At 50.1% G+C, this 25,155-nt stretch overlaps 10 protein-coding genes across 10 annotated transcripts; 6 read left to right on the forward strand and 4 right to left on the reverse strand.

Annotated features, from left to right (window-relative positions):
- Window positions 1-402: 402 nt before the first annotated feature.
- MRS44_016809 (uncharacterized protein) lies at window positions 403-1,439 on the reverse strand (the record flags this gene model as incomplete). Its single annotated transcript, XM_046270116.2, has 2 exons — window positions 403-1,163; window positions 1,211-1,439. The coding sequence occupies 2 exons, from the start codon at window positions 1,437-1,439 to the stop codon at window positions 403-405; spliced, it is 990 nt and encodes a 329-aa protein (XP_046130590.2).
- Window positions 1,440-2,012: 573 nt separating this feature from the next.
- MRS44_016810 (uncharacterized protein) lies at window positions 2,013-6,030 on the reverse strand (the record flags this gene model as incomplete). Its single annotated transcript, XM_065618193.1, has 3 exons — window positions 2,013-4,705; window positions 4,759-4,888; window positions 4,948-6,030. The coding sequence occupies 3 exons, from the start codon at window positions 6,028-6,030 to the stop codon at window positions 2,013-2,015; spliced, it is 3,906 nt and encodes a 1,301-aa protein (XP_065474265.1).
- Window positions 6,031-6,613: 583 nt separating this feature from the next.
- MRS44_016811 (uncharacterized protein) lies at window positions 6,614-8,275 on the forward strand (the record flags this gene model as incomplete). The annotated part of the gene is made up of 6 exons (XM_065618194.1): window positions 6,614-6,969; window positions 7,020-7,428; window positions 7,486-7,915; window positions 7,969-8,015; window positions 8,061-8,188; window positions 8,242-8,275. The coding sequence occupies 6 exons, from the start codon at window positions 6,614-6,616 to the stop codon at window positions 8,273-8,275; spliced, it is 1,404 nt and encodes a 467-aa protein (XP_065474266.1).
- An 18-nt stretch (window positions 8,276-8,293) lies between these two features.
- On the forward strand, window positions 8,294-9,250 carry MRS44_016812 (uncharacterized protein; the record flags this gene model as incomplete). The annotated part of the gene is made up of 1 exon (XM_065618195.1): window positions 8,294-9,250. One exon carries the CDS (start codon window positions 8,294-8,296, stop codon window positions 9,248-9,250), a length of 957 nt encoding a protein of 318 aa, XP_065474267.1.
- A 1,717-nt stretch (window positions 9,251-10,967) lies between these two features.
- On the forward strand, window positions 10,968-12,738 carry MRS44_016813 (uncharacterized protein; the record flags this gene model as incomplete). The annotated part of the gene is made up of 5 exons (XM_046272152.2): window positions 10,968-11,122; window positions 11,170-11,950; window positions 11,998-12,170; window positions 12,217-12,450; window positions 12,498-12,738. The coding sequence occupies 5 exons, from the start codon at window positions 10,968-10,970 to the stop codon at window positions 12,736-12,738; spliced, it is 1,584 nt and encodes a 527-aa protein (XP_046130587.1).
- Window positions 12,739-14,186: 1,448 nt separating this feature from the next.
- MRS44_016814 (uncharacterized protein) lies at window positions 14,187-15,100 on the forward strand (the record flags this gene model as incomplete). Its single annotated transcript, XM_046272151.1, has 5 exons — window positions 14,187-14,343; window positions 14,390-14,519; window positions 14,567-14,581; window positions 14,628-14,770; window positions 14,817-15,100. 5 exons carry the CDS (start codon window positions 14,187-14,189, stop codon window positions 15,098-15,100), a joined length of 729 nt encoding a protein of 242 aa, XP_046130586.1.
- Window positions 15,101-15,475: 375 nt separating this feature from the next.
- Window positions 15,476-17,574, reverse strand: MRS44_016815 (uncharacterized protein; the record flags this gene model as incomplete). Its single annotated transcript, XM_046276637.2, has 3 exons — window positions 15,476-16,035; window positions 16,085-17,338; window positions 17,385-17,574. 3 exons carry the CDS (start codon window positions 17,572-17,574, stop codon window positions 15,476-15,478), a joined length of 2,004 nt encoding a protein of 667 aa, XP_046130585.1.
- A 2,231-nt stretch (window positions 17,575-19,805) lies between these two features.
- On the forward strand, window positions 19,806-21,105 carry MRS44_016816 (uncharacterized protein; the record flags this gene model as incomplete). Its single annotated transcript, XM_046272810.2, has 4 exons — window positions 19,806-20,078; window positions 20,124-20,309; window positions 20,358-20,530; window positions 20,577-21,105. The coding sequence occupies 4 exons, from the start codon at window positions 19,806-19,808 to the stop codon at window positions 21,103-21,105; spliced, it is 1,161 nt and encodes a 386-aa protein (XP_046130584.2).
- Window positions 21,106-21,307: 202 nt separating this feature from the next.
- Window positions 21,308-22,529, reverse strand: MRS44_016817 (uncharacterized protein; the record flags this gene model as incomplete). The annotated part of the gene is made up of 4 exons (XM_046276636.2): window positions 21,308-21,675; window positions 21,723-21,834; window positions 22,063-22,427; window positions 22,487-22,529. The coding sequence occupies 4 exons, from the start codon at window positions 22,527-22,529 to the stop codon at window positions 21,308-21,310; spliced, it is 888 nt and encodes a 295-aa protein (XP_046130583.2).
- A 1,328-nt stretch (window positions 22,530-23,857) lies between these two features.
- MRS44_016818 (uncharacterized protein) lies at window positions 23,858-25,024 on the forward strand (the record flags this gene model as incomplete). Its single annotated transcript, XM_046281980.2, has 2 exons — window positions 23,858-24,342; window positions 24,388-25,024. The coding sequence occupies 2 exons, from the start codon at window positions 23,858-23,860 to the stop codon at window positions 25,022-25,024; spliced, it is 1,122 nt and encodes a 373-aa protein (XP_046130581.2).
- Between the last annotated feature and the right edge of the window lie 131 nt (window positions 25,025-25,155).

Consider the following 25,155-nt stretch of genomic DNA (forward strand, 5'->3'; position numbering starts at 1 on the left):
TATCCACTTACGGAGTTGAAATAGTAGTTGAAAAATAGGGCATTGGCGTCTCGGGTAGCTCTTAAAGACTAGAAATATCATTGGTTTCAAAGGAGCATGTGCCTTCTTTGACGGACTCGTCAGGGGACTAAGAGGCAAAATCCCTATTGAAACTACTCTCACCTCACTCTCATATGCGTTCAAAATCGAGTTCTATTAAGAGATTCACATCTTGGTCCTCTTTGGGTCACATGTCCAGATTCCGTCTCTGAACCTCGGTCATCTTGGTCTCCTCCAGATATTACAACCACATTAACCTCGGGTATCTGATTCGAGAACAACGTAACACTCCGCCAAGCTGCACCACAATTAATCTCGCCTTCCAAGATGCCTGCCGTCTTCGGCCTGAAATCGAATTCTTCGCTACCCGTCCCGCTTCGCTGGTAGCTCAGGTACCGTTGGCCCAGAATACGCCAATTCAGCCGGCCGTGATTGGTCATGTAACTCGCTAACAGGAGGTGGAAATTGATTGTGCTGTGATGGCAACTCTGCAGGACCTTGACCTCCCTGGTATGTCGAGTCGTACGTGTATCCGCCTTGATGCGTTTGCTGTTGTGGCTCTTTTGCCACTTCCAGTCCGACACTGTCTCCTGGTGTCGATACAGCGGCAGCCGCCTTCAAGGCCTTGATCTCTTTGTTCTTCTTCATGAAAAGCCAAATGAGACCGGCAACAAGGGCAGCGCCTAAAGCAGCTCCGATGCCGATACCAGCTTTGGCACCTGCTTTGAGGCCTTTGGAGGACGAAGAGCTCGATGAGTTGTTGCTACTAGAGTCGTTGCCACTGCTGGAGTTTGAGTCGGAGCCTGAATTCCCCGAGTTTGAGTCGGAATCTTGATTGTTGCCGTTTGATACAGTTCTTTGTGGAGTCCCGCCATCCGAAGTCTGAGTGGCATCGTCGTTGCTGGAACTTGTCGGTTGGTTGTTCTCTGAGCTGCTAGTCTCGGCTGGATCTGGTGGCGCGATTATCCCAGAGCCTTGTGCCTGACGCGCTTCGACAGTCCATCTAGGTGATATTGCCGACTTTCCTGATGTATCATTGATTTGAAAGGCGTACTCGGAGTCGCCAAGGATTTCAGAGAGGTGCTCTGGTACGCGGAAGACCAGAGAGCTCTCTGTGTTGCCGGCTGAGAGCCATTCAGTGAGTGAACAACAATGATGGGGCAATACTTACAGGCCACTTTCCACAGAGACTGCCATTTATCTTCTGCCCTTCTCACAAGAGTCACGGAGACTGGCCCTTCGTGGCCATCCCATTCGATGGTAAAGGGCTGATCACGATTGACTTGCCAGTTCCTCGTCACCCAGGTGATTCCATTCTCCTGTGGTTTGTCTAGGTTCTCCTTGCCGGTTCCGATGGAGAAGGCCGATAAGACGTAGGTGAGCGAACGACCGAGGAGCATTGTAGATCAGCAGAGTTACGCGGAAGCTCACAAAATCGTGTAACTTCTGAAGCTCTCGGACTTTCTCAACAGCGCAAACAAGCACTCCTGTGAGGACGACGCGCTGCGACGCGGGGTGATGCATGTTTTATTTGTTGGCTAGACTACACCTCACCATGTCGCTTGGGGCATGGTGCAGGTGCTAGGGGTGCATAGCTTGATCCTCATGCCACTCTGATTTGTTGATGCCGAAGATGGCGCTCGAGATGATCCCTGGTAAATTACCATTTATTCTTTTTATATTACAGGGGTAAGGCTTGCAGCCAAGTAAGATCGGCTTAACTTGCGGCCGACTCATCGCCATCAGTGCCTGAGTCTGCATGAAAATAAGCTTAATTGCATTGAAACGGGCGTCAAGGTGGAGGGGGCCAAGCAAAGTTATCGGGTGAAGTGAAGAATAGACCGACTTAGGCTGGGTAATACAATCGCTGCTGGGCCTACTCTCATTGACCAGGGTAATCTTGAATAATTACACTCCTTGACAATCCACTCAATCGCTCATGCTTGTAATACTACCACTTAACAAAAGCTCTCCTAAATAATCTCCTTGGCCAACTCTTTGATCTTCTCCCACAGCAGTGTAAACAGTTCTTTGATAAACTTGACCAGATCAAACTTGGGCTTCCACACAATCTCCCAATTAATCTCCTCTCCTAATATCGTCCCCTCAATCTTGACTCTCAGAGGCGGTCCACCTTCCTCCGGGTGCACCAGACTATGCACTGAACCCGAAAACTCAACCTTTCGAATGTTGAACGTGGTCTTGGCGTGATCGATTGCCCATTTGGCCAGGTCTAGCTCTAGTTCCACGGCATCCTCGGCTATCTCAACAGCGTGTCGGGCTAGGTTTAGTTCCAGATACTTCTCGTATAATTTGAGACCTTGGTCAGCCGTGAAAAGAAGTCCTTCTGCGGTTGCAATCCGGCCTCTGTACTCCCACTTGTCCAACCACTCTGCCGCATCCCGTTGTCGCTCCAGTCTCCAAATAGCGTCCTTCAGCTGCTCTTTTTCTCTCTTGGCTTGGTCGACTTCTGCTTGTTTGCTTTTAACGTCGTTTGTAACAATCTCAGCTCTCCGTAGGAAGTCGGCTCGAGCGACCTGTACTTCGGCTTGGGCTACACGGACACCATCGTCCAGTTCGCGTTGCTTCAAGTCGACAGCAGCTTGGGCGACGCGTATGGCATTGTCCGCATTGGCGCGAACCTGTTCCAGTTCGTTTTGCTTCTGCCTGATGAGATTCTTGAAGTCGCGCTCTGTCTCGTCAACCTTGCCTTGCAAGCGCTTTCTTTCTGCTGTAGCTGACGCGCTGGCATTTGCAAAGTCGCTGTCAACCTGAGCCTTTTTGGCGAGCCAGACAGCCTTGGCGATTTCAAGTTTCTTGGTTGCATCATCGCAGCCGGCCTTGAAGACGGCTTCCTTAGCTTCCATGTCCTGTTTGACTATCTCAAAGCCCTCTTTGGCAGCTTCATGAGCAGCTGAGATCTGCTGGTCGAGCTGAGCTGTGACGTAGTCGATAACACGCTGCTCCATCAGTCCGTACATGGCAAAGTCTGCGTTGGCCCATGTCTTGTAGTTCTTGATGTCGATTGTGCCCTTAAGCTGTGCTTCTAGCTTTAGCAAGAAGAGGTCGGATAGCTTGAGATGAACAAAAAAGTCAAATGTTGTCTTTGGTAGTGGACTGATATCCAAGTGAAGAGCGGCGGACGCTTCCCATATATCCACTGCCCCGTCGATCAAGATCTTTTGGGCTTGTGCAGAGAACTCAATGTCGACAAGTGGATCGGGTTTGGTGGCACCTCGAACAGTCAAAGGACCAAGCGAGAACTGCTCGATCGTTGCCATGATTTTGACCGCCTTGCCCAATGTGCAATCAAACTGAGCCCGTTTCCCGAATATCTTCAAGTCGCCTTTCGCTGAGATTCCTGGTGGATATACGTCTTTCCCAATAGTGGTCCCTGTTGAAAAGTACATATTGAGCTTGGTAAAGTGCAAGAGATCATCCGCAACGGTGGGTAGCTCTCGATCTGCGACAAGAGATGCAAAAGTCATGAGATCTGACACGCCGAGGTTCTCGACAAAAATATCCACGAGCTGTTCTTTGGGGTTTTGACTGAACTTGAAGGTAGCACCGGCCGTCTTGGATCCTATTGCCAACTGACCCCCAAATGCGAGGCTTCCAGGGGTGCCAGAGGCGATGAATGAGGTATATATGATGCCAATCTCCATGACACAGGTCTTGATCACCACGTTCTTTCCAGCGCCGAACGAGTTGACCCATGGAGTTAGCATCTTTGCAGATGCCGTTGCTCCGATGAGATCAGCCCCGAGCGTCAACTCGAGCTGCAAAGGCATATCGTCTGGCTGTCCATCCACTTGAAAGTTCAACACAGCCGCAATCATCAACTTGGGGCTAGGAACTCCTGGACCAGCCAGGATGCTCAGCTCAATCGGACCTGTCCAGATATCATCGCTGAATCGGATGGTACGAGCAGCTGGAAGCGATATGCCAAGAGCAAAGGCGCCGTTGGTATAAGCAGCTCGAAGAACCATGCCTTTGACGCTCCCACCAAGCAGTGCTTCTATAGCTGCGATGCTGTCGATGCTGGCGCATAGTTGTACGCCCTTGGCAATGTTGAATGGGACGCCCTGAAGGGTTCCAGCAGCTGCATCACGGCTGGAAGCGATGATTGCGAGACGTTTGAGGGATACATCGAGCATTGAGTTGCCTTTGAGCGCTGGGACAAGACGAGAAGTAGACAAATCGCCAGACACTTCCCCATAGACTGTCCACACCCATCCGAGCTTGGGGTGCTTCTCGGTGAACAAGGCAACACGGGCATCAATACTATGGAAGCTGACGTCGCCTGAAATGCTGACTTTTGTCGAACGTGCACTCTCTCCTTTCATCTTGCTGGCGATAAAGACGTCAAAGCCCGCCTCTCGAATGAGAAGGTCCCAGTCGTCAAAAGCGATGTCACCAATAGCTCCTCGAACCTCGATACCATCCTTTGACAGTTTAAGGGAGCCTCGAACAGATGTGTGGCCGTTGATAGTCACGGCTCCGTACAGAGCTAGCTCGGTAGATGAGATGGTAAGGGACATGGCGTCAAATGCGACATCGTAGTCAAAGACGTCGAGATGAACTTTGGTGAGCTCGTAGAAGATCTCGCCGACGTCCTGGAGTGTCAAGTTTCCAAGGAAGACGGAAAGCTCCATGTGTTCTTTCTCTTCGCGTTAGTATACCGTGGGATGCGTCTGTCATCAGGTGAAAGACATCTACCCTTGCTATAAAACCCGCGAACCTGCATGGTTACGCTCCGAAGCTGCATGACAGCGGTGACATCAAATGTCAGCTTGCTGCTCTTTGGGTCGCTGCCATCAAGGCGGCTGATGAGCATGACTTCGGAGAGCTGACGCCAGGGTTAGTAAGGGCATAGTTCCAGGCTCCAAGGATCAAGGTTAAGCTCACTGCAAGTCCCTCGATGCCCATGACATTCACCCAATCCTCGTTTTTGAGACACAGCTCCAGCTCCCAGACAGACAAGATCTTGCGCAGCTTGTAGTCAACCTGTAGCGGCACAACTGATCTCGGCATCGTGACATGTAAATGGCCAAAAAAGCCAAAGCCAAAGTGCCACTTCATCTTTTCAGTCTGCGCATCATAAAGTCGGCTGCCCAGCAGTTCGACTCCAATCTCGCGAAACTCGAGAATGTCAAAGATGTTGACGCTCACATCTCGAAGCGTGCCTCGGAGCATGAGGGTCTCCAGGGACTCGATCCGGTCGAATGCTCGTTCTCGGCCAAGCCATGCTGAGAAGTGAATTCCAGGTTCCTTCTGTTTGAAAAAGTCATGAAGGAAGTTTGATACAGGTTGCAATGCCCCCGTAAAGACGAGATCAGTCTCAAAAAAGAGTCCCCGCTCGTCTAATAGGCCGTTGGTGGTCTCCACGAAGCCGAGCTTGGGATCAACAAGTTGGATAATATCCCAGCCGCTGCCGGCAAGTGTTGGCACAAAGGTACCGAGGGAAAGTTTCTCAGTACCGGTAACACGGACAATCTCAGTATATGGTTGCGAATGCAGAGCCTTGGTAGCGGCAGCGCTCTGGTAAATGTAAATCTTGGCAGGGATGAACCTCAGTAGTTTTGTATCGCCCACGAAGGCGACGCTAGCTGTTGGTGATTTGGCGAGTGGGCTTTTTTGGCCAAGAACGGCTGACGGCGTTGGAAGATTGCCTTCTTTCTCCGTGTTCGAGGCTGGGAGAGGAAACTCTTCACCGTGAGCGCCTACAAGGGCTTGGCGAATGTTGTAAACTTGGAGCCCGCCAATCTCGAGCGGTTCTTCATCTTTGTCTTCTGGTTCCACAAGAGTTGACTCGGCCGATAATCTGGGACGCTCGGTCGGTGGGCCGCCATCTGCTGACGATGGCGACCTGGGTCGTTTGAGCCTAGAGTCATTGGGTGCGGGCTCTGGCTTTGGAATCTTGGCTGGGGGGTTGAGATTCTCAGATGTCAATGATCTCTGACGTTTCAGTGACTGCTGAGTATTGTCCATTTTGGCACCAGATTCCAGGCACGGACAATCAAAGTTGGCTGGAGAGGAATGCGTTGGTTACCGCGATGCGAGCGAAATTACATGTTTATGTGAGAGGGGATGCGATAACAGCTCCGGTACACCAGAATAGACGAGCTCGAAACTGGTGAACAACCCTCCAGAGCCAATGAGTGGCAGAGGAACGACCGACGCGCAATTCCGCACACCTTAGTTTAGCGAGCTGAGCAACTATTGACAGACTATCGAATGATATCAACGCTTACGAGCCGCCACCTGATAGTGCTGAACCCCAGCTTTTCTCTTTTGCGCTACTTTTCCCGAGACAATTCAGCTTGTATTGCGACTTGAGACTAGACCATTTCCTACCCTGTTCGCCGTCGTAACCGCTTTGACCCGCTCGATCCCGGACCGAACCGAGACACTGACCCTGTGGAGGCAGTCTAGACTCTCCTGGGCCCTAGATACGGGGAACCCTCTGTTTGCTCAATTCTAGTAATAGTCTTGGATGCCTCTGGGAAGACCAGCGCGACTCTTCAACACTTTCTGTCCTACTACGTCAAACTCACACCGTCCACTAGTCAACATGGCGTCCAGCACCAGGCGAAACTTCCAGCTGATGGTGCCAAACAAGGACATTCTTCCCGGGATAGACAATCTTGTCTTTGAGTACAAACCAAGCCATCCTACTTTGCAACTGGGTCAAGCCATCTCTCTAGGGCTTGGCTTGAACAAACCTAAGGATGAGAGCGAGAGCTATGTTTATGCTCCAAAGCCTGCTCAGGCGTCCGAGACGGCCTACTACTTGCAGGTCCTACATGATGACTTTGAGGACTTATTCGTGCCTCAAGTCAGAGACAGCAGCTCTTCGGTTTTTGTCTCTGTGTCGCTCGTCAAGGATCTCATCAATGGCGAGAACAAGGACTGGACCCAAGAGTGCCCGTAAGTCATCTCAGGAGCTGTCGACAGTTCGTTGCTGACAGCTCAACCAGCAACATTTTTTCCATGGACATGCATGCAGCGGTGGAAAAGAACTGGCTACAGAATACAAAACCGACGAGTGCTAACGAAACAAAGCTAACACATCTTGACGTGTGGGTGCGAGACAAAAATGGCAAATTGATTGAGGAAACCGAAACCCTCAGGGTCGGAACCGACGGCTCAGCTGCGCCATTTTGGCTGAATTGGGCCAAGAAGAAGTTTTCCATCCCAGGCAAAGGCGGGAAGCCGTCTCGATCCACCAACTTTGAACTCATGGAGCCGTTGTATATCGTCCCGATTACAGAGGTTGATCGCTTGTTGACGGCGTTGGAGGAGTGCGTGGATCTAGTTAACCTAGACAACGGCGGAGACCACCTCATGCTATCCAAAACAACTCCCGATCCTTTGTATTACATGCTTGTATGTCAATATGCAACCGACGCCAAAGACTTTCACATAGACTAATGCAGCCAGCAGATGTCGATCGATCCGTTTGGCATCTTCAGAACCTATATACATGTCAAAGACTGGGATGTGTGGATGGTCAAGGTCGGATCCAAGGCTACCAGCAAACCAAATTCGATTCGGGACTTTATTTTCAACGGTACTACAACAATGGACAAGTGCTACGATGGCATTGCGGAGGAATACGAAAAGATTTTCAACGCCAAAGAAAATGGAAATGGACCCAACAAACCGACTGCTCTCTCGAAAAAGCAAAAGGCGCAGGCTCTTTCCAAACGCTTCCACTCTCGCTTCTCGCCAAAAGGAAACATTGAAACTCATGAAAATGCTGTTGGCATGCAGGTTTATTTGGACGCACAGAAAATTTTGGATACAGTGAATAAGCGGACTGGTGAGGATAGTCAGAAGACGGTCATGGGCAATGTGTCAGCGCCCGAGGCAAGTACATCCTTATCTGCGAGCTTTCTTGTTTCTAATGCTCATTATAGATTGCAGATTCGCTTAACTGGGCTAAGGAGATGGTCATATTTAGTAACGCCGAGGTAGGGCCCCCTCTCCCAAGCAAGGCAACTGACTTACGACTCCAGTGGCTGCACCTATCAGGCTTTGCATACGGAGGCTTCATGATGACTGGAGACGAGAATGGATGGTCGACCAGTCAGAACCCTCACAACCTCGTCTTTGGCACCTCTGAGACCAACTCTCTCATGACACGGTAAGAGTTCCCTCACACCCACGATGAACGGCGACTAAAATCCAACTATCTAGTTACGAAGCAGCTTGGCAATCCTTCATTCTGTAGGAGTATGAGCTACAGAAGATGAGCAACATCGTTCAGCTCGTAGCTACGAAACAGGAATTCCCTCACAAGATGCCTCGCATAATGTCTTCTGATGGGCAACTCCTGATTCGAACCAACGTGCCGGAAGTCGATCTCGAGTACGATTACTGCGACATGACCGGTACACAGAGATACAAGAGGAAGAGGTTCCCTCTATGGGACGAAGAGAAGGCCCAGGCTCAGAGGAATGACTTTACGCAGGTACCTGGAGGTGCACTGTCTGATGCAGACATGCGCCAGTCTGCAAAAGATTACTTCTTCACTGCGCACACAATCGAATACTCGTTGTTGTTTGAGTATACATCTCGCTTGCTGAAAAGACGCGGGTTCCAGCAGACGGTGTACTTCTACCCCTTTTCGCGCCCGCTCCTACACAAGCTTGAGACGGACCTCGACCGGAAACTCCTGGCCCACCTTTATCGGTCCGCGAAGCAGGATCTCGTCGAAGACTGGAACGACTTGGGACCAATTAAAACCCCTGGGAGCAAGGCCACCAAGTCAGGGAAGAAGGGCAAACCTAGTGGCAGCAAGACGAGCGCAAAGGCAGCCAGGAAGGCAGTAGAAAAGAATAATGTGAAGAAGAGGGTCGCGGAGTCAGATGTGCGGTACGCCGACTTTGAAGGCTACGGCGACTTCCAGACGCTGATAAGCGACCTGGACTTGGGAGCTCTGGGGGATTTTGACAACTTCCAAGACATGAAGACGATCACAGACTTTGGGGACTTTGGTCCTTCTGCGAATGGAGATAACAGTGACTTGAGAGATGTGGAGGGTAATGAGGAGGATGGGGAAGAGGACGTGGGGGGTGGAGAGAATGGGGGAACTAAGAAAAGGAGACTGTTGGGTAAGTCTGTCAAGGGCTCTCTGTACAATCGAATCGAGGTTTGGAATGCCAAAGGGAAGAAGGATCAGGAAAGGAAGTTGGGGGAATTGTAAGGGCTTTGGAACATGACTTGACAGATAGGCCTGGCGAAACCATATGCAACTGATTCATGAATGTTTGCCGCTATACAGGTTTGCGATGGCCGTCCTCAAGTGACACCGCAGGCCTGGGGTCAAGATTGCATATGGAGTCAAACTCAGAGTCGCACGAGAGTCAGGTTGAAATGATGCGAAGTGCAGTCGCATGCGGCCTTTTCTAAACGCCGTAGATAAAAAAAACACGTCCTTGCTTTAGTCTCTCAACGCTCCTACACGTTGTGCCCCCGTTTTCCACAAACTCCACAAAATCACCGAGTTGTGGTTTCGGGCCGCATGTGGATATCTCGGCGTCGCAGAGCCGCATAGATAGTGTCGACGGTCAGGGGATGTTTTATTACGCGCGTGGGATTGATGAATTTGCGGGACTTTCTGAATCATGACTGTGCTTCTTGCGGGTTCTGGAAGGATTCGGTCGCAGGTGTGAGTATGCAGATCATTCACACCGACAGTCAGCTCAGTACACGGAAACAAACAGTCAAATGACTTGAAATGGCCATCGTCGTTATCATGACCGTGTCATTTCAACGGGCATCAACGGACTTCCGTTGAAGACGGACCCCTGGTGGATATCGGTCCGGTAGGTGACGTCTTCACTCGGCCTTTTCCGGCCGGGACGTTCGGTGAAAAACGGTGTGGATAGATAACATGTCTAATTGACCGAGTTTGCGCCATTCCAGTATCTTCGCCAGCCTTCGAGACTGTGCATCTGACAAGACGTTGCAGTAAATCTATCGGCAGATACGGCGTGGTGATCTTGCGAGATCAAGTCACACCACTGTTCACCAAAAAAAACCCGTATCTCAATTGTCAGTTGATCGATCATGGCAAACGCTCTTCGCGACTCCGAGTGTCGGTCCTTCGGGGTTAATGAGCGCGAAAAATGGTAGTCGGCCCGATGCTCGGTGAGTTCCAGTGGTGAATTCCAATGGGGCTGTGGATGAGGCGACAGCTGGAATGTGAAGGAAGAAGAATGCGGAAAAGATGATCATTCCAGGTGAAAGAGAAGCTTTAAGGTCTAAGAAGGTGTGAAGTGTCAAGATATATCTTCAAGAGAATACTATTATTCTTAAATACCCGGTGTCTTCAGCCAAAATTCGAAAAGAAACATCCATCCCACTCCTGTCAGACCACGCTCAGACAAGGGTCGCCACGCCAAGAGATAACAAAGAACAACCCTAGAAGAAAATAACCGGGGCCTCTCATGCCATCACGTCCAATAACACGAGCGAACTGCGTCATCACTGCCGGGTCCGGCCTTGATTGCCGGCCAAGCTAGAGGCCTCTTCGGTAATAACGAAAAAAAAAAGTTTGAACGCAGATCATCTGGATTGACTTTTTTTTGCTTGGCTTGGCCCATCTCGCTTCTCTCGTGATCAGATCCAGTGACGTGATGAGCCTCAGGCCGAGACTGCCGACCCCCAGGTCCGGCGTTTCTAACTGCAGGCATGATACAATAGGCATCTCCGCCATCTCGTGACGAAGGACCCGTAGATTTTCTGCTTAGTCGTGTATCGTTCGGTGCCCACGATGGCCAGATGGGATAGGGAGGTCCACAAAAATGGCATCCAAAAGGCCGACCTTCGCTGCTTCTTTTGCGATGGATTGTGTTCAATCACTCATCACTGATAACAACCATTGATTACTATTACACATCTTTTACATCACAGCAAACATGAAGTTCTTTAAACGCCACGAACAGGCGGGTGAGGAGCAACACCTAGAGAGGAAGCACACGACCAACGATGCGGCTGAACAAAAGATTACCTTTCTTGCCTGCTTCTTGGGTCTTGTTGCCTCCATTGGTGGCTTCAAGTTTGGCTATGTCAGGTATGTTGACTTATACTCTTGCAATTGATCCCTCTAACACCTTCCAGTGGCCAGATTTCCGGCTTCTTCTTGATGGACGACTACTCCCGCCGCTTCGGAGAACTACAAGACGATGGATCATACACCTTTAGCGCTGTCCGCCAGGGAACAATCGTCGGTCTGCTCAGCGCTGGCTGTCTGATTGGATCTCTTATCGCTGGAAACCTCGCCGACTCTATTGGCCGTCGCCTTACCATCTCCTTCACAGCCCTGTCAACCTGCATCGGTACCATCATCGAAATCTCGTCTACGACGCATTGGGTTCAATTCGCCATCGGTCGACTTGTTACAGGTTTTGGAATTGGATCTCTTTCTGTCGTGGTTCCCATGTACCAGAGTGAGAGTTCTCCCGCCATCATTCGAGGTATCCTCGTTTCGACATATCAGCTCTTCATCACGCTTGGTATCTGGACTGCTGAGATGGTCAACTGGGGTACCGAAACCAAGGCCGACTCTGCATCTTGGAGAATTCCCAATGGTCTCTCCTTCTTGTGGTCTCTGATCCTCGGTGCTGGTATTCTGTTCCTTCCTGAGAGTCCCCGATATGCCTACCGAAAGGGTCGTGAGGAGGAAGCTCGAAACACCATTGCTCGTCTGGCTGGTCTTGAGCCTAATGCTCCTAGCGTCAACCGCCAGATCGCCGATATCCAGGAGAAGCTTGACGAAGAGCGAGCTATGCCTGACACAAAGTGGCACGAGATCTTCACAGGTCCCCGTATGGCTTACCGTACCGCGCTCGGAATTGTTCTCCAGGCTGGTCAGCAGCTTACTGGTATCAACTTCTTCTTCGTAGGTCCCCTCAACCCCATTTGACAGAGACATGCTAACAGATATAGTACTTTGGAACCACCATCTTTGCCTCTACTGGTCTCAGCAACAGTTACGTCACCCAGCTCATCCTCGGATCCGTCAACTGCGCTTGCACATTCGCCGGTCTCTACGTTGTGCAAAAGTGTGGTCGTCGTATGGCTCTCATGGTTGGCGGTGCCTGGATGATGATGTGTTTCTTGTAAGTTGACCCTGGATCTGCTTTATAACATCGCTAACAATTTCAGCGTCTACGCCTTTGTCGGACACTTTGCCCTCGACAGTGAAGATCCTCTCAACACTCCTGCAGCTGGTGCCGTTCTCGTCACCTTTTCTTGTCTGGCTATCGCTGCCTTTGCTACAACCTGGGGTCCTCTCGTCTGGGCTGTTGTTGCCGAGCTTTATCCCTCGCAGTATCGTAGCCGCTGTATGGCTCTCGCCACGGCTGCCAACTGGCTCTGGAACTTTCTCATCTCTTTCTTGTAAGTCCCTCTACCATCTCACTAAAGCTACTTACTAACTTGGACAGTACCCGCTTCATCGTTGATGCCATCGACTACTTCTACGGCCTCGTCTTTGCCGGATGTTGTGCCGCCCTCGTCGCCATCGTCTTCTTCTTCCTCATTGAGTCCAAGGACCGTACTCTGGAGGAGATTGACACCATGTATGTGCAGCACGTCAACCCCATCACCTCGAGCAAGTGGGACCCCAACACCCAGAGCAACAAGGGCCGTGGAGGTCAGACGACGGATGAGGAGCATTCGTCTTAAGCTGCTTACGTGTAATTTGGAGCAGCCGGTCTGCAAAGAGAGAATGTGTAAAATGATGTAGAGAGTGTAGCATACTGTTAGATATAGACATATAAGTGACTCTATTTGCACCCATAAATCTCTAGCGTAGGTGTCCGTGCTTTTATACTTGGCTTGATCGGCCTCTGCTATCTAATCTAATCTCGAGATAAGGCCATCTGTGAAATTACCGCCAAGAACCGGGGTTCTCTTCGGCATTTTGTTGCTTGGCGGGCCCGACAATGCGGACGAGGTCGTGGAACAATAAGTGGAGTCTAGACGACAGGCCATAGATTCCATGGGAACGTGTGATGGAAATGGCGGTATGAGGCGTACAAGTATTGAGAATACTGTTCTTTGCTAATGGATAGCTTGGATGCTACCTGGATGTGTCATGCAGACAGGGTGAAGTGAGAAGAGCATGTCCTCAAGGGTAGGTGGTCCTTCATGCAAACCCGACGGAGAGACAGATGCGAAGATGTCTTCTCAGGTTTGAGAATTGTATGAATCCTTCGGTTCTTGTTCTATATGCCAGATTCCCCCGTCATAGGCTCTCCCGTAATTACTGTCACTGCCAAGCCAAAGCATCCATCCCCAGACAAGCACTGGGGCAGACTAACGATATGCATATTCTTAACTCCTATAATAAGGTTAATACGCCAAAACCATACCACGGGGGTCAAAACCAGGCTCCCCAGCACCCCAGAAAGCTAGAATAGGGGTGATCAATGGTCGGTGAAAGAAATACTGATTTCTCGTAGGTGCAATAACATCTACACCTCGTAAGAAACGGAAGTCGGCACCTGTGAGCATCCGTGCGACGAAGCGAGGTGTATCATGCATGTTACTCTATACTTCTCACACTGGTGGATTAATCTCGACGCAAAAAGAAACAAAAAGACCCGCCAATCATGGGGTAGAGACACGCGGAAACACCGCCGTCCGACTCCGTGATTTCTGGTTCCATCTACCGGGCTGTTTTACCCCACACTTTTCGGCTTTAAACTGATCATCCAGGTATTCGACAGGAAAGGGGTCTTTGGGGGTTGGGGATCTACCTTGTCGTGGGCTGACGGAAGATTATGGTTAAATTTTCCCTCGAATCGGCGTCGTCGAAAGACTCATCATGTAACCCTAGCCGGAGTTTCGAGTTGAGAGCTTTCATTGCCGGATTTGGAAGCTTGGATACTGACTGGGCTTCTCATTGGTTAGTGACTGATGCAGACGAGATGGGAAGGGTTCTTGTTGGATGCTAACCACTTCATCAATGCTCACTCTAACCGTTTTGCTTTGATATGAAGGATTGAGAGGTTGTAAAAGTATTTAAACTGATGATCGTCCGCTGAGCCAAGAAAAGTTCTTCATCACTCATCAAGCCTCATCTCCTCAAACACCAGTCCAAACCAGCTCAACCAAACTCAACCATCATCATGAAGTTCACCGCTGCTTTCGTCGCTGCCCTCGTTGGCACCAGCTCTGCTGCCGTCACCAAGACTCTCCCCAAGAGTGCCGGTTCTACTTCTTTCCCCACTGCCGTTCCTGTCAAGGGCAGCTACGATGGTGGCATGAAGCGATTCGAGCGAAACCGTGAGTTTTCTTGTGTCTGTTTCTAACGACGCTAACATCTTGATAGCTTCCGTCTGCAAGGGTCAGGATGAGACTGGTGAGAAGGATGCCATGTTCATTCTTGAGAATGGTGCCACCCTCTCCAACGTCATCATCGGTGCTTCCCAGGCCGAGGGTGTTCACTGCAAGGGAACTTGGTAAGTTTTCAAATACTAGACATGAAACGTCAGCTAACATTCCTCAGCACCCTCAACAATGTGTAAGTCTCCATGACATGTTTACTCTTCATCTCTAACATAGCACAGTTGGTGGGCCGATGTCTGTGAGGATGCTGTCACCCTCAAGCAGACCAGCGGAACCTCTTACATCAACGGTGGTGGTGCTTTCCACGCCGCTGACAAGATCATTCAGTTCAACGGCCGCGGAACCGTCCACGTCAAGGACTTCTGTAAGTGTCTCAACTCCTAGTCACAGCCTTCACTAACACACTCCAGACGCCGAGGACTACGGCAAGCTCTCTCGCAGCTGCGGAAACTGCAAGGACAACGGCGGTCCCCGCAACGTCATCGTCGAGAACTCTGTCGCTGTCGACGGCGGTGTCCTCTGCGGCATCAACACCAACTACGGCGACACCTGCAAGATCATCAACTCTTGCCAGAACAAGGGCAAGAACTGCGACCGCTACGAGGGCAACTCGAGCGGCAAGGAGCCCACCAAGATTGGCTCTGGCCCTGATGGCAAGTATTGCACTGTTACTGGCTTCACCAAGGACTGCTAAGCATGTGCGCTTGACGAATGGGAGATGAGATGATGATTGTCTTCTTGTTACGATATTTGATGAGACTCGACTTATAGTTTCTCGAGTTTAGCAACTAGCATTTAGCTGCACTGATGTGATATTGCATGTGAATATAAACAAGTGCTATAAGGACTAGGATCGCCCAATGGCCGTGCTTATTTCGTATTAAAACATGCGACATCTGACCTGACTCTTATCTTCTCGTGTTAGTAGTGAGTGCCTGCAAAGGGCCGTGATCCAATCCATAGTCTGCCTACAAGTCATAGCAAGTCTCGATTATATAGGTTTTAATAACTATTCACATAGATTTGGATGGCTCTAGCTTAGAATTTTGTGGCATCCTGAATCCAGATCTCACTTCACTTCGGCACCATAACGCGCACCTTTCCTCAGCGGCACCACCTCATCTTCAAACCCAAAGCCCGCTCGTCTCACTGGCTCACCCTGACCGTAACCGACGAGCTCCCCAAACAAGACCCGCCTTTCCTTGAGGTGACCCGGGATGTTTCCCTCGCCTCCCAGACATCCCGCGGCGGCAGCCTCATTGAGCCTCTGGCTCGCCGTCGTCGTCATGACCGCCTGCAGGAAGCTGCCCTCCATAGCTGAGACGCCGTTCTGTTTCAGGGCGATGATACCCCAGATCAGGAAGGGCAGGACCACGAGAAGTGCGACGCCGTACGGGACGTAGAAGTTGAGGGGGTTGGAGAAAGAGTAGAAGTTGCGTGACGTTGACATGGTGACGTTGGCAGTTGTGTTCCACCACTGGAAAGCGTGAAGAGCCGAGATTGTGACGTTGACTAATGCATCATTGAGCATTTCTGCAGATACCTCAAAGTCAGGATCTGCAGACAGTTCGTCGAATTTGTCACGGTTCTTGTTAAAGAAGGTATTGGCGGCGATCGTCCCATTGGGCTCTGCAAGGAGGATCAGTCAAGCTCGTGCACTAAAAGCAGCCCCACTAACCAAGAATGCCATAATAGTTGAGCCTAAACTGTTTGTTTGATGGCCTGTACTTTAGCCTCGTTCCATTCGTTAGTTTGATGCTCTCCTCGGTGTCGTCGCTGCTGTCAAAGCTCGAAACCATGGGGTATATACCCCCGATAGCCTTGGCCACAGAATCCATTAGAGCGAGCAAGTTCATGACTCGGAAATTGCCAAGCTCTTCCTTGGACCAGTCATTTTCGAGATAGGTTTCATTGAACAGGCCCGGGGGCACGACATATGGTGTGTATAGGCTCGAGACCAGGCGAACATCATCCCGCAGGGAATAAGAGAGCGATCGAATTCCATTTCTGAATTTCACGTCGAGTTCGTAGGTCACTGCTGCGGACTGACACTTGAGATGATGAGTTTTTGATACAAGGTTGAGAGTATCGTCGCTATCTTTGCCGATGGGTGATGTCAAATTCATGGTGAAGTCGGGAAAGGCGACAACTGATTTCTCGGGATTCTTTGCATTGTCGCTCACAAGCCGGGGCGGTGGATTGGCTCTGGTGTCGGGAACGTAGCCAGCCGAGAAGTACTTGTATATAGGATACCCTTCGAAAGATGCATAGTTCGCCTCCGAGATTATGTTGGTAAAGTTCTCGCATTTAAAGTAGGGGCCCTCAAAGACAAGATGGTAGGTGCAATTCGGTCCGCACGGAGATTGAGACGGCAAGACTTCACCCGTAGATAGGGAGGCATAAGCAATCCTTCTCAAAATAGAGTGCGGAGCAACATATCTCCATATTGAAGTGGTAACAGTATAGGAACCAAGAGCATGTGCTGCCGAATCGACACGGGAGGTGTTGCCCACAAAATCTGACTTGAAGGTAGGGACGGCTCGATTAGTGCTGTTTACCAGGTCTCTTGGTACAATAGTGAGAGCACCGGGAGGGAAGATCCTAGCGATGGCAAGGAAGAGCATGGTTGCAGCCAGCAGGCACATGAAGGGTGCCGCGGCCCAAGCCTTCCAGTCCAGAAGAAGCGAGGGACTCCATCGGAGGCAGTAAAGGGTTTCAACGTTTCTGACAGTCAGGGGCTGGGTGCGATACAGGCGCCATAGACACTGCGTAAAGGCAAAGCCTAGAGCAACCACTAGACTAGCCCCAAAGGCGTTGACAAAAAACGTCGAAACCGACGCAATGTAGGTTTGGGATGGGAGGCCGTCTCCATGAGTGAGGCGTCCATTCAACTTGAGATATAGGACCAAATGCGCAATGGCAATGAGGAGTGCTATATTGTTAAAGATTGTGAGCACGTGGATCAATGAGTGGCGTACCCAAGACATAGAAGAAGATGATTGAAGTTAAGGTCCTCCAGCCAATTCCCCATCTTGACTCGGCGACTGAACGCGGCGGCGGCGGCAAACCATCAAGCTGGGAGTTCCGGTTGGTGACCAACTTGGACGTCGACGCGTCCGAGAGCGCGATAGAAACATATTGCGTGTCTGTCCGTTGGTTCCTGAACATGGCCGTTGATGAGGCTATTTTGCGAGGGGTAAAGGTCGCGACGAAAATAGTTGGAGAAGTCGAATCAGCAAATAATCTAGGCATCCTCCCCCGCTACAGCGATTTCACACTGCAGGTCTCAGCTGCGGCTGACGGATGACATCAGCATCCATCATCAATCCAAGCCCCGAAAATGCCGACAAGTCGCAGTGCCTGAGTGACAGGTATTTCCGATTAATTCTGGGATTTATTTGTGATATATTGAGGTGTAATGTACCTGATACCTTTATAGGTCCGTTCTCTTTGGCTGGTGGGTGGTGTTGGGAGTGGGCACGCAGCAACGGAAAAAACGAGAGACTAACATTAGGTAGGATAAAGCCGCGTGGTGAGGTGGCTATTATTAGCACTCAAGGTCAGGATTGAGGCTCCTCGGTTGCCTAGCGAGGGTGAGATCTTGCGCTCATCAGCTCAAGATTTCGTGTATGAGTGCGGCATTTCACCATGTTATTTTAGGCTGCTCGGTTATGGCACAATGGTAGGGCCCACTAGGAGACTGCCATATGGAGGAGGAGAGAGAGGCGCCTCTTGGGGACCAACCGGGGAAACATGTCAAATACAGACAGAATGAAGAATACAAATAGAAGTGGTTGAAGAAGTAGTAGAGTTTATATCCATCCAGTTCCTACATTCGAGTAAGATGCTTTGTTGACCGTGTTCCTTTTAAATAATGGGTGATGTCCTCTTTGCAGAAGTGGCGCAATACCAATCAGCGATTGCTCAAATTTCTTTAAGTAAGAATTATTCTAAAATAGATTTTCTACTAAAAAGTAAGGATAGATATTTTAGCTGTCGCGAGATTTCAGTCGGTGCTGTCTGATGCTGCTGTTGCATTGCTATTGCTTTGTAAACGCACTACTAAACACTCTCCCCTTTCTAACACAAAACTCAGCACCAGAACCGACAGATAAAAGGTAAAGATGAATAGTGTATCAGTACCTAGTTATCAAGAGAGTTCCTGAAAGGAAGCTGGTGAGGATCAGGAATGCAATGCGGCACTGCGGGTTTCCTACCCTGTAGAAGAGCAATGATGAGGAAGATTGGAGTTGTATCTTGCTACCAAGTATCAAGAAATCGCTACTAGTTAGACCATGAGATGGGTCTCCATCTCGGGAACTTTTGGTATCGTAATCAGTTAAGGTCTTGGGCGTCTTCAAAGCTGATACCTTGCTACAAACCCAGAGTCGAGGGACCTTTGTCAGTCACGATCCTTTGCAATCAAACCCCGAACCGTTATCAGACGAAAAGGGATTGTCTGAAAACGCTCAAATGCATCGATCTGCAATCACGCGATGCAAACTAAATGTCCCCCACTGTAACTTCTGTCAAACCCCCGTTTCATACCCTCGGATGGCCTCAAACAACGACATGTGCTCGTGATTGGCACTTTTGAACGCCACAACACCTGCCAAACTTGGTGTTTCACATCTCCCGCCCTCGGCAGCTTTCTAGAATCTGGTTTGATCTGGGATCTTTTGAATGAAGCTATCGCAAAGTCTCGCACTTTTGTTCAGGGGAAATCCAGCTCCCTTGTCGGGAAAAAGATCGTCAGAAATCTCCGTGATTGGTCGACAACCTTGGACGACATCGTTTCAACAGCTTTAACCCTGCGAGACGCGTTTCGGCTATATGATTGGTTCATCTTTGAAGCTGCTAATTCAACCCCACTGCCTGGCGCCAAATCAACTCACCACTCACAAGGCAAAACAACATGTCAAACAGCTCGGCTCGATGATTATGCGCTCCTTCATATTTAACGCGTTCCTGATTTTCGTGGCAAATGGCAAACGGACTCTGCCGAGAATTCAAGTGTGAGAACTCTTGTTGGCTGCATCACTTGCATTACATGTTATGCTATACCTGTTGAAGGAGGCGCCGTTTGAGATCGGCGCTCGATTTAGGAAGGTCTCGATTGCGATGCCGGGATAAGGGATCTAAGACAAGCGCGATCGGCGGGCACATGTTAGACACCATAGGTTAACGTGCCGAGAAGATCCAAGAGCTTCAAGTTGGAGCCAAGACATGGGGGTTGTTAAAGGGGAATCGAGGAGATAAATAGATGGGTTTCTTCTCTCAAGATTCCATCATCAAGCAACTCAGCTCTTCAGACTCACAGCAACATTCGCTCTCAGCACTCGCTCTAACAACATTCTTTCAATCATTCTTTACTTTGTAGCTTGACGCTCACTATCAATATGCGCACCGCAACTCTTCTCGCTCTTTTGCCCCTGGCCTTGGCCGCCCCCTCCAAGCGGGCCGAGCCTGCTCCCGTCCTTCGCCCTCGTGGCGTCCAGCTTGTCGATGGCAAGTACATTGTCAAGATGAAGAGTGGCGTTCGGGCTACTTCTGTCTCTTCGGCTGTGTCTTCCATCGAGGCTGGTGCCGATTACACCTACTCCAAGAGCTTCAATGGCTTTGCTGCTACTCTGAAGGAGGATGAGATTGAGAAGCTCAAGCACGATCCTAATGTCAGTGACCCGGGAGGGGTTGACGAATGAGGCTAATAAGAATAGGTCGAGTACATTGAGCAGGACGCTGTCATCACCATCAAGGCTACTACTGAGCAGGACAATGCTCCTTGGGGTCTTGCCCGCATCTCTAGCGACAAGGCCGGTGGTAAGACTTACACTTACGACGATAGCGCTGGCGAGGGTACCTGCGCCTATGTTGTTGATACCGGCATTGATGTCGACCACCCCGTGAGTCTCGTGACCCTGAAAAATTGTATGTGGCTAACATGACAGCAGGACTTTGATGGACGCGCCAAGTTCTTGAAGAACTTTGCCGGCGGCAGCGACAACGATGGCCAGGGTCACGGCACCCATGTTGCTGGAACTATTGGTTCTACCACTTATGGAGTCGCCAAGAAGACCAGTCTCTTTGCTGTCAAGGTTCTCGATGACAATGGCGAGGGCACCAAGTGAGTACCCCAACTCTAAACAACTTTTACATGCTAACAAGTTTAGCTCTGGTGTCATTGCTGGCATGGACTTTGTTGCTGGCCATGCCGCCGATGCCAACTGCCCCAAGGGCGTTGTTGTCAACATGTCTCTTGGCGGACAGTTCTCTAGTGCTGTCAACAACGCAGCCAAGAGCATTGTCGATGCCGGTCTCTTCCTTGCCGTCGCTGCTGGAAACGACGGCGCCGACGCATCCGAGTCATCTCCTGCCTCTGAGCCCAGTGCTTGCACCGTTGGAGCCACCACCAGGAACGATACCCTGGCCTACTACTCCAACACCGGCAAGATTGTCGATGTCCTTGCTCCTGGAACCGATATCCTGAGCACCTGGCCCGGTGGCAAGACCAACACCATCTCTGGTACCTCGATGGCTTCTCCTCACGTGGCCGGCCTTGGTGCTTATCTTCTGGGTCTGGGTCAGAAGGCTGAGGGCTTGTGCGACTACATTGTCTCGACTGCTCTCGATGGTGTTGTTTCTAGTGTTGGATCTGGAACTCCTAACAAGCTTATCAACAACGGAGTTGGCAAGAACTAGGGCAGAGTCAACTGCTTGATCATTTGTATGCACGAATTACTTTCTAGACGCTGGAATTGAATGAATATGACTATCACCGATATCTTGCCAGTGCATCTGGTGATGTGATGATACCGTGACAGCGTGAAATGTTCTGGCTACTCGCTGATCCACAAGGCTCGATTTGCAACTGGTTTCGAGGGTCAATACCCTTCAACCTATCTTAGTACCACTCAATTCCATCATGGCTTCCATCTAGCTTTCCCTCTTGTTCCAACTTCACCAAAGCATCCTTGGACCTCTTGGTCATAAGCGCAGAGTATTCTGGCGTGCCGACCGGAGGAGCCGGCAGTGTTAAATCTTGAAGAATCCAAGGAACATTACGCGCCCCTGAAGTCGCCTTGACCGCGTCCCGCAAGGGAGCCATCGTCGCTTCATCAAATGCACCGCCGAGAAGAATGGCACGTGGAGCTTGGGAGTGATTCCCGCTGCCGATGGTGCTGCTCTCAGGATGCGAAGGTGGAGACTGGCCTGCCAGAAGAGGGGGAATTATGGCCTGACCTGATTCTCCAGCGAGAACAAAGTGAACGACTGTACATGTCAGCAAGGCTCTGAAGGAACTAAACATGAGACAATACCTTCAATCTCTGGCTTCAGAGCCGCAATAACTGCCCGGCCAATGCCTTCTGTCTTTCCACACAAAATGATGGGAATGGGCGCTGTTTCTACCATTTTCGCCGAGATGCCGCTCTGCGTGAACTTGCAGTAGCGAACGGATCACCGGCACCACGGACCTGTATTTATACCCTCAATTCGATGCGGTCAGCTGGCACAATAAGCACTAACAATGCCAAGCGCCTGTTTCAGCAAAAAACTGTCTTTTGCATTAAATCTTGGCTGTCTGTGAATTATAAATTATGGCGAGTTCAAGAAGTTGAGACTCCTCTAGCCACCCTCTGGGAAATATCTATTACTGACATCTTCTCGATCAATGCGCATGATGATCTCGATAACCTCAGGGTGTCCATCAGTACTATTGGAACCACTCTTGTAAAAGGCCACGGCCTCGTCAAACGCCTCCCGCGCATTCTTCTTGTATCCCACCGCATCCTCTTCAATGCTCTCGAGCACAGTAAGCCTTCCGTCAATCATACCATCTATAACATCTCCAAAAATCTGATAGCGCGCCCAAATCGCATCACCGAACCTTTGCTCGTGGAGGGCATCGATATACATGGTCGCCCAGGGCTCGACTGCTGGTACCCCATCGAAATGGAGGACGTCATCCACGGAGATATCGAGGAAGCACTGCTCCACAAGCTCCATGTCCCTCTGATCCATTGCTATATATGTTATTAGTCTTGACCATGCTGAAGAAAGGAAATAGAATGAGGCAAGTTACCTGGACATGTAATTAAGAACAAGAGGTAACCAGGAACCCACATGATGAGGGTGAACTCGGGAATAGAGTACGAGAAGAAGAAGGAAAAAGTTGAAGCTCGGCTTTCGTCTTTTATGTTGGACGCGACGGACTAACCACAACAGGAAACTTCCGAATTACGTTTGAATCACGAGAAAGCATGTTTATCTGCCTATTGTGGCCCACAAGAGCTGCTCTGGTCTGAGCTCTTGGTAGATGGCAACCCGCGCTTCTTGATAAGTCGCGGTAGACATGTTGCTTCCTTAACTGACTATGTTAATAAAGACTGGACAAGAAAAATCCTCTGTAGCATTTATTATCGTTATTATCTGCAATGATAACAAGAAGCCATCAGCCACAAGTTACAACAGCATCCTCTGTAGCACAAACATTGATTCGACCAGTGCACTGAATATTACACATGAGCTTATCTATGTGAAAGCTTGGCGACGCAGATGGTGTATGCGTGCTTAGCTAGAATGGCCAATTGGCTCTTGCAACTGTAGGCTCAAGAATCTTCGTCGCAAGCCTAGTCAGAGGAGGGAGAAGGCATGTATTAATTGACTCCAGTGACATGCTGGCTTCGCCAACTGATGCAGGGGATTCCGATAAGCCATCTGGAATGATTGTGGCGGGCTGATTGTAGTCGTGGAATGTCAGAGCTGAACTTGGGTCACGAAAGAAGAATGTGATTCCACAAATCTCAATTAGAAGAGGTTTGGTTCTGCCAAGCCATTGGCTGCTCAATGCCGCCATAGTAATAAGATAAGGGGAAAAGAGGAAGATGTGACTGAAAAGACCGCGTTCCGACTTTGCCATCTTCAGGGCCCAAGTCCTGGGGCTCACTAGGGAAAGCCTTGGGTGAGACAGTGGATATTACAGACCAAGGTCTCTTCAGCGAGCGCTCAAGACCTGATAAGAACCATCCTGAATGGTTACATTCTTGGCCTCCAAGCTGAGCTGACTATGGATCAAAGGCAAGGGTAAGCCCAATTAACTTCCGCAATTGGTCTCAGCCCGTCAGCAACTCAGCAAGCGAAGAAAGTGCCGCGCAATTCTTCAGGGCTCGCCTTCGCTAGAGGCGTAAACTAGTGGCGGCCCGCAGCGGGTGGAGTGCGCCCAGACCCTTCAGCTCGCCTATTGCCAATATTTGTCGTCGACGGCGCCTCCAAAAGAGGCATGATCCGACGGGAGGGAGCAATAGTTTCGGCTTGGAACAATTGTCTTGGGCTAGAGCTATCATGGATACTGGGTCGAGGCCTGTAGCATGTGAGCATATATATCAGACCTCTGCTGTCGTGTGCCCCTCCTCTCTCTCCCTCTCTTCAACTTATTCCTTCTTCAGCAATCACAATGGTCTACGCTCCCATTACGAGACACACCAAGGGCCTCCGCCTCCTCGCTCTTGATGGAGGTGGTGTCCGAGGAATCATGGCCCTCGAAGTCCTCAGAGAACTTATGCTCCGCGTCCAAAAGCGCAAGGGTCTCGCCGAGATTCCCCGCCCAGCAGACTACTTTGAGCTCGCGGGCGGAACCAGCACTGGCGGCATTATGGGCATCATGCTCTTCCGTCTGCGCATGTCGGTCGATGACACCATCGCGCAGTACGACAAGATTGCCAAGGACATCTTTAGCCCTAGGCTCTACGGATACAATATCAGTTGGGCACCTTTCTCATCGTACCTCAACAACAGCAAGGCGGTTTTCTCTGACAGCCGCTTTGATGGTGGTGCTTTGGGCAAGGCTATTGACGATGTGGTTGAAAAGTACGGTCTCGATGAGAACGACAAGAAGTTGAAGGGAAACGCCCTTCTCCAGCACGAAGGAGGTGCTCGGATGTAAGTATCCACCCCCGATTGATGTGCACATCTAATGCCTCATAGGTTCTGCTGCACAACTGCTCAAAACAGGGCTGAGTCAGTGCTGCTTCGATCATACAAGGACAAGACTATCTACACCAAGTCAAAGCTCAACACTGCCATGCAGAACCACGGAGACCAGATGACCATCAGCTTGGCCGCCCGAGCTACATCAGCTGCCCCTACCTTCTTCCCTGAAGTAAAGTTCCCCGAAACCAACCCCGAGTTGGTCTTCTGGGACGGCGGTCTTCTAAACAACAACCCTATCGATCAGCTGTGGTACACGAGATTTGAGCTCGTTGACCCGAAGGACGCTGCCCCTGCCATCTCATGTGTTATCAGCCTAGGCACGGGCTATGTGAACCCTGCAAAGGCGAAGAAGTCCTGGTTCAAGCTTGTTGGAGTTGCTTCTAAGGTGATGGATTTTGCGACAAACACAAACGCCAAGGGCAAGGACTTTTCGCGACACATGACACATCTCAACCAACGCGATGAGCACAGGGAAACGAAGTATATCCGTTTCAACCCTTATCTTAAGGAGGAGATCGGCCTGGATGAGTATCTCCGAATGGAGGATCTTAAGAAGATTGCAAAGGATGATATGAAGAAGGACACCAACCAGGAGTTTATTGAAAAGGCCGTGGACGCCATTTGCGCTTAGACTTGAATTATTCAGATAACTAATGTAATAGAAGAGATCATTTCGCATCGTGTTCCTTGTTCTATGTTTTGATACGTGAATCTATGAAGAGAGGCGCTGTAGGATTTTGATGGTCTTGAAGATATTACACT

This window comes from Fusarium solani (assembly GCF_023522795.1).
Source record: "Fusarium solani strain SB1 chromosome Unknown bctg00000012, whole genome shotgun sequence".
Classification (NCBI taxonomy): domain Eukaryota; kingdom Fungi; phylum Ascomycota; class Sordariomycetes; order Hypocreales; family Nectriaceae; genus Fusarium; species Fusarium solani.